Source organism: Podarcis vaucheri (genome assembly GCF_965113315.1).
Source record: "Podarcis vaucheri genome assembly, chromosome: 5".
In the NCBI taxonomy this organism is placed as follows: domain Eukaryota; kingdom Metazoa; phylum Chordata; class Lepidosauria; order Squamata; family Lacertidae; genus Podarcis; species Podarcis vaucheri.
In genome coordinates this window covers 98,001,236-98,017,376 of record NC_138763.1, presented here as the reverse complement: position 1 = coordinate 98,017,376, position 16,141 = coordinate 98,001,236, and the positions used below count along the sequence as shown (strand labels likewise).

General features: G+C 44.9%; 1 protein-coding gene across 1 annotated transcript; it reads left to right on the top strand.

The window, feature by feature from the left end:
* The first annotated feature begins 216 nt into the window (after positions 1 to 216).
* On the top strand, positions 217 to 15,908 carry FGF6 (fibroblast growth factor 6). The gene is made up of 4 exons (XM_082223321.1): positions 217 to 1,043; positions 3,281 to 3,384; positions 8,596 to 8,835; positions 15,052 to 15,908. The coding sequence occupies exons 1-3, from the start codon at positions 521 to 523 to the stop codon at positions 8,770 to 8,772; spliced, it is 804 nt and encodes a 267-aa protein (XP_082079447.1). The 5' UTR covers positions 217 to 520; the 3' UTR covers positions 8,773 to 8,835; positions 15,052 to 15,908.
* The last annotated feature ends 233 nt before the right edge of the window (positions 15,909 to 16,141 follow it).

Here is a 16,141-nt window from a genome sequence, read left to right as displayed (position 1 = left end):
GCATCAGTCATATCAGCCGGGAAATCCCCCAGTGCTGTCTGGGAACCCATTGGAATTTCCAATTATTATTATCATCCTAATAGCTCTCCTGCGTCTGCAGATGGGAAACGGTGCTGAAAGCCTAAATCTCAGCTCATCTGTGAAGCTCCCTGGGCTGCCTTGGGCGAGTCACTGTCAGCCTACATCTCAATGATTATTTTCATCAGCTAAGCAGAGAAGATGGGCAGAAATATTGAGGAAGCCTCTCAGTCTGGGAAATGCTTTAATTCACTGTTATGCCTGAGTGGCAGGAGAGTGGACCATGGCTGCAGAAGTTTGGAGGGACTAGAATCTTTGTAGGGCTACACCCCACTTTGCTCAACAGAGGAGCTTCCGCTGATTAAGGGTTACACGGATGTAACCCTTAGGCAGAACACTGATGCCAGATCGATACTGCAGGGTGGGGTCTCCCTTTTAAACATAACGATAGATCAATCAAATATAGAACGCTGCTGACTGGAGAGCAGGAAGTATTCAAAACATGGTCCCCACCAGGCTTCTCGTTCTCTCCCTGACCCAACTGCTCTTGGGCTTTAGTTTCATGTCCAAAATCTTCCTCTGCTTTCCAAAAATAAGCCACTGCCACCATGCTGAAGGGAGAAAAACAAGAAGGGTGGTATTTTTAGGGCCATTAATTCTGACCACGTGCCCAGGAGGTGAACGGATGGCTATTGCACAAAGGCTTCTCATCACTATGTCCTACGAAGCCAGCATTCACTTGACGTTCCCTGCTTTTGTTCTCCTGGGCTTTCTGGCTGAGATTCTCTTTTCCTACCCAGTTGTCGTCAGAACAAATGGCACCCTGTTGGACAGAGGATGGGAGTCTATCTTATCCAGGTCCCTTGCTGGAATGTCAGGGGAGAAATCTGAAGTCAACTGGGAGACTGACTATTTGCTAGGAATCAAGAGGCGGCGGAGGCTTTACTGCAACGTGGGCATTGGGTTTCATCTCCAGATATTTCCAGATGGACAGATAAGTGGTATTCATGCTGAAAACCAATACAGTGAGTTGCAAACTGCATCACAATGCAAAATGGTGGAATTGATATCACTTTTTGACTTGATTTCTAACACCCTACCTAGAACCTGAAAGCTACTGCTGATTATTATTATTATTAGTCTTAAGTACTTCTGTGGCCTTTTTAAATGTTTCAGGATCAATCAGCACCCAAAACCTCCAGGCTGAAACACGTCCTGAATACTTGGACAAAATTAGATACCAACTTATTTTTAGTTGGTTTGACTTTACAGCCTTGAAAAAGCAAAGAGGTTGGGATCTTTCTCTCTCTCTCTCTTTTTAAGATGCTCTTCCAGCTCCCCCATGCCCCCCCTTTTTTGCAGGTAGATGGACTTGCAGCCTGAATGTATGGGATGTTTGGGGAGAAGTTGGGAATACTGAGAAATCTTAAAAGACGGCTTTCACGGCAATAATATAGGTTGTTAATTTTAATCCAGGAAATTAAAAGACTGCTTTGAAAAATAATGCCAGCAATTGGTTGCGAAGTATAGAAAATGACTTCATCATTCATTTTGCGATCTACATTGTGGAGATCACTGTAAATGGGTTGGAATTCGAAGAGCTGAGTGGGAATTATATTTATGGTTTGTTTTAAATTCATTGCTGCAAGTTCTGAGCTTGCCAAAAATGCAGAGAAGGCGGGGTTTGCTGGCTCTGAACCAGCAATTACATTATGACAGCATCACCACAGATAAAGAGAGGGATATTTGTTCATCAAAGCACCTATTATCACACCAAGAAATCACTACTTAAGCCTTCCATTTCGTTCCTCCTGCTGGATAGAGTATGTATATGTTCTGGAACAATATGTCCTGTATCAGATGTGCTACTAGATTGAGAACAATCATTTCCTGCTTTCTTTTAACAAATTAAGAATGCAAAAAATAATCTTTTATCTCACAATGGATCTGACTGCAGAAGAAGGAAATCTGCCACTCAAACAACCTTGAGCCGTATTTACTGTCTGGACAGATGGCTTGGGAGGGGGAATGGAAGGAAAACCAGCGTGCTGGTGTCTGAATGCCTGTGTGTACTTGTGTACTAGAGACAAGATGCACACACATGGAGCGCTTTTACATCTAGAGACCTGGAAGAAGGGGAAGAAACCTAAAGAACGTGTACATTTATGTACATGCTGCCATTTTTTTAAATGTTGCTCAAAAGGCAATACACAAATGAGGAAACAGTGTCTAGTTATGGACAGAAAATAGTCTGTGAACAAGCAAAACAGGATAGCTACCTATCACACAACAACTGGACTGGGGTTTTGGGGGGGGGAAGGGGTTACACTGCTGCCCAGCTTTGTAATGTTATGTTAAAATATTGAATTACTCCATTGATTTCTATGGGCAAATCTCACTTCCATCCCTGGGAACATTTAAGAATAGTTTCTCAGTAAGAACCAGGAAATTACCTAGCCAGACAATGAGATTGTGCTCTCTCTCTCTTTCTGGCTCTCTTCTTCTCCTTCCCAGCCATTCCGTTCCATTCCCTCTCTTCCCAAATTTTCAGCCTCCTCTCCCAATAATAGAATCGTAGAAAGGGACCCCAAGGGTCATCTAGCCCAACCCCCTGAAATGCAGGAATAGGAGGCAGTTAGCATTCTGTTAGCACTATTCAGTCTTCAATGTGTTGTTTTGGGGTCTCTTCTAAGTGGAATTGCCCTCTGGTGTGCGGCACACTCTCGTATAGACACACAGAAAAGAACTAGAATTAAAATAGGATGGTGATTTAGTGCACAGTCCAGCCACACTTAAACATATGTGTGTTCCTTTGATTAAGAATTAAGATTTTAAGTCTCCCCCTTGAAATCAACGAGAAATGAAGGTGCTTAACTGTCGGGTTCTAAATTCACAGTGCAATCCTATATATGTCTACTCAGAAGGAAGCTCCATTCCTTTCAGTAGGACTTGCTTTCTCAGGTAAGTGCGCAGAGGATTGCAGACACAAATGATTTAATTCCTTGTCTAACTGATTATTCACTTATAAAAGGCAGATCAACTAAAATGCATTTATTTGTGCACCAGCCTATTTGTGATTTTTTAAAATTTGGTTTTAGTTTCTTAAGATCAGTTAGATGAAAAATCTGTTGCACAAAAGTTACTGTTTTCTATTAAATTTTGTATAACTTTTTAAAATAGGGGTTTCTATATTTAATAATGTTCCTTCAGCAGCTATAAAAAAGCGGCTTTCAATCTCCATTGCATCTGTCTGCTTCTCTAGGTCTCTTGGAAATATCAACAGTAGAGAGAGGTGTGGTTAGTCTGTTTGGTGTCAAAAGTGCACTCTTTATTGCAATGAACAGCAACGGGAAATTATACGGCACGGTGAGTAGTCTTACAATCTGGTTTTCAGTCAAGGAAATGCTAATACGTTGCTATGCGTTTTGCTGAGAAATCTTGAATATTTTCACCTTTGAAAAAGTATCAGCTCCTGTCAAGATCTGCATTCACTGGCATTCCAAAATGTATGAGATTAGTTGGTCCAAATTGCCGTATTTTTTGCTCTATAAGACTCACTTTTTCCCTCCTAAAAAGTAAGGGGAAATGTGTGTGCGTCTTATGGAGCGAATGCAGGCTGCGCAGCTATCCCAGAAGCCAGAACAGCAAGAGGGATTGCTGCTTTCACTGCGCAGTGATCCCTCTTGCTGTTCTGGCTTCTGGGATTCACAATATTTTTTTTCTTGTTTTCCTCCTCCAAAAACTAGGTGCGTCTTGTGGTCTGGTGCGTCTTATAGAGCGAAAAATACAGTAACTGTATTTATTATGCAAGATATAGTCTCTGTAACTTTTGTAGGATTCTCGTGTTGCCTTGTAGGCAGTTTCCCCATCTCTGTATGTTGATGGCTTTTACTGTACTACTGATGAATCAGAGCTGCATGTGTGAGCTGTTTCTCAAACAGCGGCCACCAATACCACTTAAAAACCCGCTTTCAAAACCATGGGGAGTTTCAAAACATATTTGTGATGCGTAGCGGGAACTTGCTGCTCAAAGGAAACTGGTGCTGGTGTGTTTTTAATCTACCCAGCCATCAGGAGATACCGAATTTGATCTGTCACGTTACAGCTATGATCACTGATTCACACATGCAAGTTACCTTGATAGCTGTATTAGCCAACAGGGGTCAGCAAGGTTTACCTCGCCTGGACTGGTTAACCCCAGTGGAGATCCCTCCGTGGGCTGGATCATGCGCATGTGTGAGCACACTCAGCAATATTTGGCACCTGAGCATGCGCAGACGCGATTTCCAGGACCGCGGAAGCGAGTCCCCGCGCTGTGCTGCGCTGGTTTAGCGCAGTGGGTGGGGACACTCCAAGCTCAGTTTGGGGGCTGCTCATGGGCTGGTTAAACAACTCCCGTGGGCTACTTGTGGCCCATGGGCCTTAGGTTGCCTATCTGAAATATACTCGGAGTTGAGAATGGATTTCATGCTCTTTATTCAGCTCCTAGTGGTGAGGAGGAATGGAAGTTCCCCACAATATCTGCTTTATATACATTATTTACACAATGGGCTGCACGTGATTGGCTAATTCCAGGATTCTCCTGTAGGCCAATCAGGTTGTGGAGTCACTTCCACCTGGAGCTGGATTGGGTGGCTCCTGCGGACCAATCATACTGCTGCATTGCTCTAGGACCAATCAGACTGCTGCATTTTGGATCCTATTGTTCTAGGACCAATCAGACTGCTGCATTTTGGATCCTATTCAACTCACTATCCCTGAGCCAACCATTGGTCTGCATTTTGCACTCACGGGAACCATTAATTTACATGGGTAACGGAATACAAGGAGCCACCGTTTTCTGATTTATTCTACGGCAAGTCCAACCCTCTAGAGGCTGCAATCTACTCCCAGTATAATAAAACTGGCAGTGATTTACCCATTGTCATTGCCTTGCCAAGAGTTTTTTTGGGGGAGCATTCCCCAGAGTTGTTGAGCTTTTTTTGGGAAGGATAGGCAAGAGTTGTTGGAGCGATCCATATAATCCCGCAGTCAACAAGGGGTACCCCGGCAATCTACCAGTCAACTGTCTGTTCTATGGTATACTACCATGGTCTTCCGTGCTCAAAAAGTCATTGGGACTTCTGACCATGTTTTTCTTAACATTTCGTTACAGGCTATTACATTTCCAATAAAAGGCCCTCCCAGTAGCTTTCGTCACCACCAGCATGGCTTAACCTACTTAAGTCGGCTAAGGAAGGAACAGCTAAGGGAGCTGGGCATGTTTAGCCTGGAGAAGAGAAGGTTAAGGGGTGATATGATAGCCATGTTCAAATATATAAAAGGATGTCATATAGAGGAGGGAGAAAGGTTGTTTTCTGCTGCTCCAGAGAAGCGGACATGGAGCAATGGATCCAAACTACAAGATTCCACCTAAACATTAGGAAGAACTTCCTGACAGTAAGAGCTGTTCGACAGTGGAATTTGCTGCCAAGGAGTGTGGTGGAGTCTCCTACTTTGGAGGTCTTTAAGCAGAGGCTTGACAACCATATGTCAGGAGTGCTCTGATGGTGTTTCCTGCTTGGCAGGGGGTTGGACTCAATGGCCCTTGTGGTCTCTTCCAACTCTATGATTCTATGATTCTATGATTCTAAGTCTGCACAAAATATTTTCCACACCATTATAGCAACACGCAGGCAGTGCTGCAGCTAAGGCTCAAATTCAGGGTCCGAACTCCAAATGTTCAACCAGAGAATGGCAGCTGATGGGGGTAGGGGTGTACCTAGGGAGTGGCAAAACTGGGGTGCAGGCCCGGGGTACACCAGAGGTCATCGAGTCCAACCCCCAACAAGGCAGGAATCTCAACTAGATTATGGAGTGGATCACACATATGTGTGTGGTGATGCGTCGTGGCCAGGGGCGTAGAAAGGGGGGGTGCGGGGGTGCAGTCCAGCCCAGGTGTCACCCTGACAGGAGGTGACAAAATGGCAGGCCTGCAGCATGCATGAGGCACACATCTCGGTGCCCGCAGGCTCCGCACTGTCCACCCACTGCCTCCCCCTCCCAGCCGTAGGGTGGCTGAAGCCACACGGCACGCCCCGTCCCTAAGGGCCCCAAGCATCCTGTCCCGTCCCTCTCTAAGGGCGCTGTGACTATGGGCGCCCCGTGGCCCCTCCCTATGGGTGCCACGCACCCCGTCCCTATGGCTGCAGCTGCCACGGCAGGAGAAGCTATTGGCAAAACCTATTTGGTGTTTTGCAACTTTCTGACTAGTTGCAGGACCTTAGCCAGACCTAGCAGAGTAAATGCAGAATCCACGGAAGCAATTGGCGACTTGGCTGCAGACAGGATAGATGAAGCAGGAACCAGGAACTTGTAGTTAGGTGTTTATTATATACAGTGGACTATATACAGGAACAGAACACGGATCTTATGCTAGCTCTCTCTGATATGACTCTCAGCTCCAACACCTACTAGCTCTCATTCCAGTTAGTAGGCCATTAATTATCACTCCCTTGAGAGAGCTTGACCAATCAGGGAGCAGTCTTCATGTCTCTGTTATCACCAGGCAGACTTACTCCTTCAGATTGCCTTCTGGCTGTCTGCCAAACCTTGATTGACTCTGTGTGAGTAGCTGCACGTACACAGTTTCCCAACAGAAGCTTCCCATCCTGCTTGCACCATGGCAGAAATGGAAACAGAAACAGATCTTGCCAAGGGGCGCAAAGGATCCTAGTTGTGCCTCTGGATGGGGGCAGTGGCAAAGAGGCCCAGTGTTGGCACCGGAGCTAGCGTGGGCATCCCTGGTCCTAGCAGCCATGACACTGGTTGTTTCGGCTTCCTTTCTTCTGATTTAAACATACAAAAGTAACAAGAGGGGTGCCACAGGATTCTGTCTTGGGCCCATTGTCATCCAACATCTTTATAAACAACCTGGACGGAGGAATTGAGGGGATGCTCAGCAAATTTGCAGATGACACCAAACTGGGAGTGGTAGCTAATGCCTCAGGAGGCAGATTCGGGGTTCGAAAAATGACCTTAGCAGATTGGAGAACTGGACCCAAGCTAAGAAAATGAATGTCAATAGGGACAAATGTGAGGATCTGCACTTAGGCAGGAAAAACCAGATGGGGAACACCTAGCTTGCCATTATTTTCATTATTTTATTTCTATACTGCCCTATACCTGAAAGGTTTCAGGGCGGTTCACATTAAAAATCACTTACATAAAATCAAAACAAAAACCAGATCTCAAACCCCCGCTCCAAAAAAAAGAGCCAGCATTTTAAAAAGGGTATAGGATGTCAGGTCAGGCAAAGGCCTGCTTGAAGAGGAATGTTTTTGCCTGGCACCTAAAGATGTATAGTGAAGGCGCCAGGTGAACTTTCCTGGGGAGAGCATTCTACAGGCAGGGAGCCACTGTAGAGAAGGCCCCATTCTCGTGTTGCCACCCTCCTGAGCCCTCAAGGAGGAGGCACACAAAGAAGAGCCTCAGAAGATGATCTCAGGGTCCGGGCAGGTTCATATGGAAAGAGGCGGTCCTTTTTTTTTCTTTCCCCCCCAAATTTTTTTTATTGGTTTTCACAACATTATAAACAAACAAACACATAAGACAAACAAACATAAATCATAGCCTTATTGAAAATTGCACTTGTTAACATTGTTAAGTGACTTCCTTGCTTCCTCTTGGTTGAATTTCATTGAATGTCCTTTTAACGGTTTTCCAAATCACAGTTCTTATAAAATTTAACTTAAACATTAACATCCTTAGATCTTCACATTATGAAATTAAACATATTAATTCGATATTCAACATAAATAAAATCCTAAGCCAATTAAGTATCTGCAAGTTGTTTTCAGTTAATTTAACTTAACATATTTAACTAAGTAATCATTAAATTTAATCCACTCTTCCTGATACTCCTCCTCCTTCTGGTCGCAGACTCTTCCAGTCAGGTCGGCTAGCTCCGAAAAATCCATCTTCATCTGCCATTCTTCTATCATTGGGTTTTCCACTTTTTAAGGTCCTTAAGGTATTGCGGTCCTGAGCCATTTAAGGCTTTATAGGTCAAAACCAGCACCTTGAATTGAGCCCAGAAACTAATCGGTAGCCAGTGTGGTTGGACCAGGATTGGCGTGTTATGCTCAGACCGTCTTGGTGCTTGTTGATACTTCTGCATCAGCAGAAGTATAGCATTCAAATCAAGGGAAGTAATTGTACCATTCTATTCTGCCTTGGAAAGAACACACCTGCACTCCTGTGTCCAGTTCTGGGCGCCAGAATATCATTTTTCCTATTTCTACCTTCTCTGTATGGAAGGAGTATTTTCAGGAGAGTAGCAATAAAGGCATGGACCACAGGAACTGGCCGTTTACCTTTCTCTCTCACACACCCACCCATTTATTTAATTGATGTATACATTCCCATCGATTCATCTATCTACCTACCTGTATTTAATGTATACACCTTGAAACAATATGAAGCAATACAGATTAAAGGTGCTATTCCAGAAATGAAGGGAACTGTACAGGCAACACGTGATGACGAATGTGAGCAGATGTTGCAATCACACTGTGTTTCTTTCTTCTCTCTATCCAGGCAACTTTTCAAGACGAATGTAAATTCAAAGAAACTCTTCTTCCCAACAACTACAATGCCTACGAATCAGCCATGTACAAAAGCTTTTACATAGCACTCAGCAAACATGGGAGAGCCAAAAGAGGAAGCAAAGTCTCGCTTGTTCAGACTGTCACACACTTTTTACCCAGATTATGAAGACCAGCGTAAAATGCATTTAAACTGTCCTATTTCAATTTGCACATGAGAATCATCTCCCAGGTAAAGAATATATATTCCCTCATTTGTTACTATATATATATGCATATATAGGTGAAATCATTTGTACAGGATCCATTACACTATTTTTTCTACACTGATTTTAAAACAACTCCTTTCGAGATAGGAATTATTTATCCAAAAGTTACTACTTTGTCTAACTTTGTCAATGGTGAAATTTTTGCATTTACATAAAGCAAAAAAAGCAAATCAGTGGTGTAGCTGCAGAACTGGGGTCTAGCTGAGTTTGGATACTTGCCACAACTACTCCTCTTTCAGTGTAACTTCAGCAGAAAACAAACATATATCTGAGATTTTTAGTAGTGTGATGAATCATTTTTCAGTTACTTCCCACTTCCATCATTCACATACAATCTTCTCATAGATCAAGCTCATTATATTAGGTTTCCAAATTGTGTTATCAGGAGCCCTGGAGTTTATTGGACCTTTATGAGGGATTTCGTAAAGGGAAGACTTGCTATGTTTGCAACCCTAGAGGTTTGCTGGGTGTAGGGCACAGGCAGTTCACACAAGGCAGTGGTGAGGATCAGTGTGGTGCTCAGAGACCCGGGACTCTTAGAAATAAGAACTTGACTTAGGCTGAACTTTGCAGAAGAACTGATTTATTGTTAGGGTTGCCATATTTCAAAAAGTAAAAAACAAGGACACCTCGAAAGTTGTTGAGCTTATTTTAGGAAAACCCAAATGCTGTTGAGCTTTTTTCAGACAAGATCTTGACTTGCCTAAGATCCAGGGCAAAGCACCACCTTTCAGAAATCCACCCACACCCCACACCCCACCCCAGACGTCAATTCCACCTTTGAAATCCCGGACGTATGGCAGCCCTGTTTATTATAGAGTTCAGCTGCCTGCAGGCTGGTGTTCTTCCTTGTAAAATTCCCCTTGCTGTGTCCATCTATTGTATACCATATTTTTCGCCCTATAGGATGCACCGTCCCATAAGGCGCACCTAGTTTTTTTGGGGGGGAAATAAAGGGGAAAAAATTATTTCCCCCCCAGGCGCGGGGCTGGGGCGGGGGAGGCCCGAGCTTCCCCCGACCCCAGCCCCCAAACAGGCAGCTCCCTGCAAGCCGTGGGAGCCCAGCGCTGGCTCCCGCTGCTTGCGGAGAGGTCCGCGAAGCCTGGACATGGTGATCTCAGTGCGCGCAGGCTTCGGGATGCCGGCAACTCTCCGCAAGCAGCAGGAGCGCTCCCGCTGCTTGCGGAGAGGTCCGTGAAGCCTGGAGAGGGAGAGGGGTCGGTGCGCACCGACCCCTCTCGCTCTCCAGGCTTCAGCGAAAGCCTGCATTCGTCCCATAGGACGCACACACATTTCCCCTTCATTTTTGGAAAAATACGGTATACATCAAGGCTGTGTTCGTACTCAGTTTTCTTTCACTCAGTGTTTCCAGTGTCAAGTTTTTAATCTGTGCTTAGCGTAAGCCTTCTGAAATCGTGGTGTGGGTCTACCATAATGGCCCTTCTGTGGTGCAATGGGTGAGTGTGCCTGGCTGTTAACCAGAAGGTTGGTGGTTCGAGCCCCCAGGGATGGCTGTAGGCAGGATTGCAGACTGGATGACGGTTGGACTCCCCTTGAACTCTACAGTTTTAGGATTCTATAAACATAACATTAAATAACTTAGTTTTCTGCAGGGCTGCCAACTTGAATGAACTATTGTGGGGGCCCAGGTAAGCCCCACCCTGCTCAACGGATCACATGACGCAATGCACAAACACCATTTGAATGGAAACACCCAGTGTGGTGTAGTGGTTAAGAGCGGTAGTCTCGTAATCTGGGGAACCGGGTTTGCTTCCCCGCTCCTCTACATGCAGCTGCTGGGTGACCTTGGGCCAGTCACACTTCTTTGAAGTCTCTCAGCCCCACTCACCTCACAGAGTATTTGTTGTGGGGGAGGAAGGGAAAGGAGAATGTTAGCCGCTTTGAGACTCCTTCGGGTAGTGATAAAGTGGGATATCAAATCCAAACTCTTCTTCTTCTTCAACTTTGTGCTCAAATATTTTATTGTGGAGGCCGAAGCCCCCACAACCCCTAGGAATTGCTTCTATGATTCTCCGTAATAACTGAGTTGGACACGCCCTGTCCTATGGCTTAATGGTGGATTTCAGGAATCGCTTGTAATGTGGATCCATTTGGATCTGTGCCTTGGATCTATGCTTTTGCACCATGGCAGTGCCAAAAAACATTGAACCTGTCCGGGGTTGTTGTTTTTTACAATCTGTCCATGGAGACAGAGGAGAGATGTGATTTGATGGTGGGCGAACATGTGAAAATATTGAGCGGTATCAAGAGGATTTATTCTACGAGATCGGATATGTGTGCATGAGTGCACATGCAGTAATACATGCCCCTTTTCCTCCTGACTCTTCCCCCCTGCCCCAGTCTCCCAGATCCCTCCCGGTCCTCCCTTCCCTCTTGGTCACTCCAGGTTAAATCCAGCTTCTGTGGTCCCAATCGGAGTCTTGAAAGGCACTTTGATGGGGTAGCCTTCAATCGTGCCATCAAACAAGCATTTCCACATGCTCGGCGATAAAGTCTCCCCTCTCCTCCATCCATCTGTTGTTCTGGGGGGGGGTGTGTCTCTAGACCCCTGGAGCCAGCTGGGGGGGGGAGCAAGGGAGGAAGAGGGCGATCCTGTTTGGACTTGTGGGGCACTGGCTCCCACCTGCTTAGTTGAATCCAGCCCACGGAGCTGAAACACAAAGTTGGGAAGAACCTAAGTCTTCCAGCTTCCTCCTTCTCAAGTGGTGGTAAGCTACTCTCATCACCTCTTAACAAAGGGGACATTGAGCAGGGAGTGGGGACTCTCAGAGGCTTCACGGGCACCAGAGGAGGTCGTCAAGGGCAGCAATGCACCCACATGTGCCACCTGGCTGCCCCGGATCTAGTCCTTGGTCCGGGGGACAATTTTGGGAGGCCGGCTGACATACTCTAGTTATGCATGCCGCCATACATGCTTACGAGTGAGTAAGTCCCACGGAAGCCAGTGAAGCTTATTTCTAATTAGATATACATATGATTGCACTGCTAGAACATTGTTTGTGCTATGATACCGTGCTGTGACACATTATTGACAAAATTTGCCAACTTTTGGATATTTGTTGGAACACATACTGACAGAAGCAGATAAATGATGTATCGTGCCACTCGCACTGTTCATTCCTTTAAGCATCAGAATATTAGCCTGCAGTATATAATTGATGACATGTATAAAATTAATATACACAGACAAGTGTTTTTCAGACTTCCTACTTAGCATACATTATTAGCCACTGCCTTTCCTGCTGTGGAATCAGTGCATCTTGCAGAAGATTCTGGGGGCATATTCTAGCTTGTTAAAAATCCCAGAGGCAGTCATCTTATTTTAAGTCATTGAGTGAAATACGTTTTACTTTGAAGACCTGTAGAGGCCACTCAACTTTACTCATCTGTTTATATAACCTTTCTCCAGAATGCCAGTCATGCCACATCCTTTAAAAAAGTATTTTAAGATACCCTAAGTCAATAGACACTATAAATATCTATGACCAGAAGCCTTGAGATACCTGAGTAGAGGGGGGCATTCCTAAATTTGAAACATCATTTACAGTCCACTCCTAACTGTGTCCACTCAGAAGTAAGTCCTACTGAATTCAAGGGGTCTTACTCTCAGATATACAGAATGTGAAGTTATAATCTGTTATCAGAACACGAGGAACTGAATCATATGCCCAAGGGAGAGGTTTGTTCCGTCTCATCTGCAACCAAGAGCAAAACTAGACTTTTCTTTTTAAACTGTTTTTATTGTCATTTTAAAAAACCATAATGAAGAAGCGACAAGAAGAGTCACTCTATAAAATTCAGAAAGAGAAACTGATAAAAGACTCACTATAGAAACACCAGAAGTTACAGACTATCAAGAAATATCAAAATGAGAAGGAAGCTGAGGGTGGTCTCCTGTCAAAATCCGTCTTTATTAACAAAGCAGAGAAACAGGTGCCAGATCACCACTGAGTTGACAGAGTTGGTCCCCCACCACTAGTGGAAGTTTCCCTGCATTCTTGTGCCAATTTCTTGCCAAAGGCCAATTGCCATCGCCCATTATACCAGTGTTTCAGCAAAAGGTATCCAGTTATTCCCACATTTATGGCGTTGGCACAGTTTTGCCACTGGGGGGTTGTAACATCTGGGATTCGCCAGCCCTGCTCAGAAAATGGAAAGGAGTGCCAATGTCAGTTCTGGGATAATCACTTGCTTAGTTACTTACCCAAATATCTTATGCCAGATCACCTACTCTTTTTTGCAATCTCACCATAGGTTTCACATCCAGCAAAGTGAGCAAGGTGAACGCTTAGCTCTATGAATCACGCGTACAAAAGAGGCGACCTGAGCTACATGGAAGCAGCTGAAGCATAGGATGGATTAGCGCTATCTCACTTTAGTAGTCGCTTGTATGTGTAGCCTTCTATCAGTCTCCAAGGTGTCCATGCAGAAGCTGCAAGCTTGCCAAGTATACATAGATTTTCTTATTTTTTAAAAAACCCCTTTGTTACATTTGTATATCCTGAAAGGAATTCAGACATTTACGGTCGTATCTTGGCTTTCGAACAGCTTAGTTCTTGAACGTTTTGGCTCCTGAACGTCACAAACCTGGAAGTGATTGTTCCGGTTTGTGAACTATTTTTGGAAGCCGAACGTCGGTCGGGGCTTCCATGGCTTCTGATTGGCTGCAGGACCTTCAGAAGCCGCGCTTTGGTTTTCGAACATTTTGGAAGTTGAACTTCCAGAATGGATTCTGTTTGACTTCCAAGGTCTGACTGTATTTATTTTAACCCAGGCATGTCCAAAGTCCGGCCCAGGGGCCTAATCCGGCCCACAGGTTGGGTTAATCTAGGGTTACCTGATGTCCCCGGTTCCCTGGGACAGTCCCTGGATTTGCAAATCTGTCCCCGGACAAATTCTGTCCCCGGAATGTCCCCAGATTTGCAAATCTGTCCCGGGAAACGTGGCAACGGCAGCCTCAGCAGCCTGTTAGTGCAGTTGGTTCTGGCTTCTTTCAGGAACTGCTCGCTGCCGTGGTGTCTGCCATTTTTCCTGCGCCACGGCAGTGAGCAGCTCCTGAAGCCAGCCAGAGCCAACTGCGCTACCAGACTGGCCCCTGGGCAATGGCCACCCGCCTGTGACTCCAGAGCCTCCCCTGCTCTGTCAAAACAAAGGGAGAAGGGGCAAGGAGATCAGGGAAGGCTTGGGAGTCTTCACAGGGTACGAAATAAGGGCTGTGCACCTTTATACAATGTGCATGTGTGCTTGGGCCCAGGGTCTTTTGCCTTACCATCCCCACTACTGACTCCCTGTTGCTACTCAGCTTCAAAAGAACAAAAAAAGTGTCCCTGGATTCATTGAAAATAATCTGGTAACCTTAGTTAATCTGGCCCCTGTGACAATTTATTTCAATCCTTAGCTCAACAACTTTGGGGGGAAATCCAAAAAGAAGCTCAACAACCTCAATCCCCCCAAAAAGCTCAAGAAATTCAACCCTAAAAAAAGGTCAACACGCAAGTTCACTTCATCAAATCTGACCCTCTTTGAAAAAAATTTGGACACCCCTGTTTTAACCTCCTATCCCTGTAAAGCTGTCAACACTGGGATAAAGTGACTTGAATTATAGCTACCTATCACACACCAACTGGGCTGGGTACAGTGGTACCTCCGGATAAGTACTTAATTTGTTCTGGAGGTCCGTACTTACCCTGAAACTGTTCTTAACCTGAAGCACCACTTTAGCTAATGGGGCCTCCTGCTGCCGCCGCGCTGCCGGAGCCCGATTTCTGTTCTTATCCTGAAGCAAGGTTCTTAACCTGAAGCACTATTTCTGGGTTAGCGGAGTCTGTAACCTGAAGTGTATTTAACCTGAAGCGTATGTAACCTGAGGTACCACTGTATACTCTTCATAAAATCATTGAGGGGGCACTTCCTGCTTAGTGCAGGAAATCCAGAGCTGGAATATCTCCAACAGGTGGCTGTCTTGAAGACTTCTAGGGAGCGAAAAATCCTTCTTTTTTTGGATGGTTCTTACCGTTAAGAAGTTTCCTCTAAGGCTCAACCAAAACTATCCTCTAGCTTAAGCCAGCTCAGCACAGTCATGCCTTTGCCCTCTGCAAGAGTCCTCCTCAGCCTTCTCTTCTCCAGACATCCCAAGCTCCTTCCATCTTTCTTCACAGGACTTGTTTTCCACACCACTGACCATCTTTGTTTGCCTTCTCCGATCCCATTCCAATCTCACCTTCTTAAAACGTGGTGCTCAGAACTGAATACAGCGCCCCAGATGAGTTTTTACTGCTACAGAATAAAGCGGAACTGCCAAATATACCTCATATCCTGATTCAACATGAACTTAACAATGGAAACTGTACATTTGTCGGAAACAAACATTTGTTCAACCACACGTCTGTCAAGTATATGCTTTTATTTCTCATATGTATGTGCTGTGCACAAGTGTCATTTTAATGTGTTGTTAAATAAGTTACATTTTATGTTCCTTGTCGCATTTGGAGTCCAGCTTCCTATAAAGTTTGCTTCTTCCTTACTCCAGAGATGCTGTATTGAGTAAGGCAAATGTCTGTGTTGACTTTATTACCACACTGTGGTCATTTTTTTGGTTTTGGGAAACTGCATTGCCAGTAGGTCAAAGCAACAGTCCCATCTTGCTAAGCACATGCAAGTGTCTTGTCTGGTCAATACATGCACCCATATCTTCACACATTCAAGCACAAACAGGCATCTCCATTACTCAATCTGCTATCCTTGAACAATGGTTTAACAGGCATGGCTGTCTACATTTGAAGATCATTAAGGGAAAGTTTTGTTAAAATAGATACATGGAAAAGAGTTAAATTGGCTTTTGGTGGGGGGGCGGATAACCTACTTCTAGGGCTGCTGGAGATAGTGGTGGCATGATGTTAGCAAGCCTTCTTTGTAAATACTCCTTTCCCATACATGTATTCCCATACATAGGTGCTCGGAATCTTGTGAAACTGGATTTTTAAGCAGTGACGGTAGTGCATATTGGTAGATTTACGCAGTACAGTGGTGCCTCGCAAGACGAAATTAATCCATTCTGCAAGCCTCTTCGTCTAGCGGTTTTTTCGTCTTGCGAAGCAACCCTATTAGCGGCTTAGCGGATTAGCGCTATTAGCGGTTTAGCGGCTATTAAAGGCTTAGCGGCTATTAAAGGCTTAGTGGATTAGCGGCTAAAAGGCTATTAGCAGCTTAGCGGCTTAGAAAAAGGGGGGGAGCAAAAAAAAATCGGAA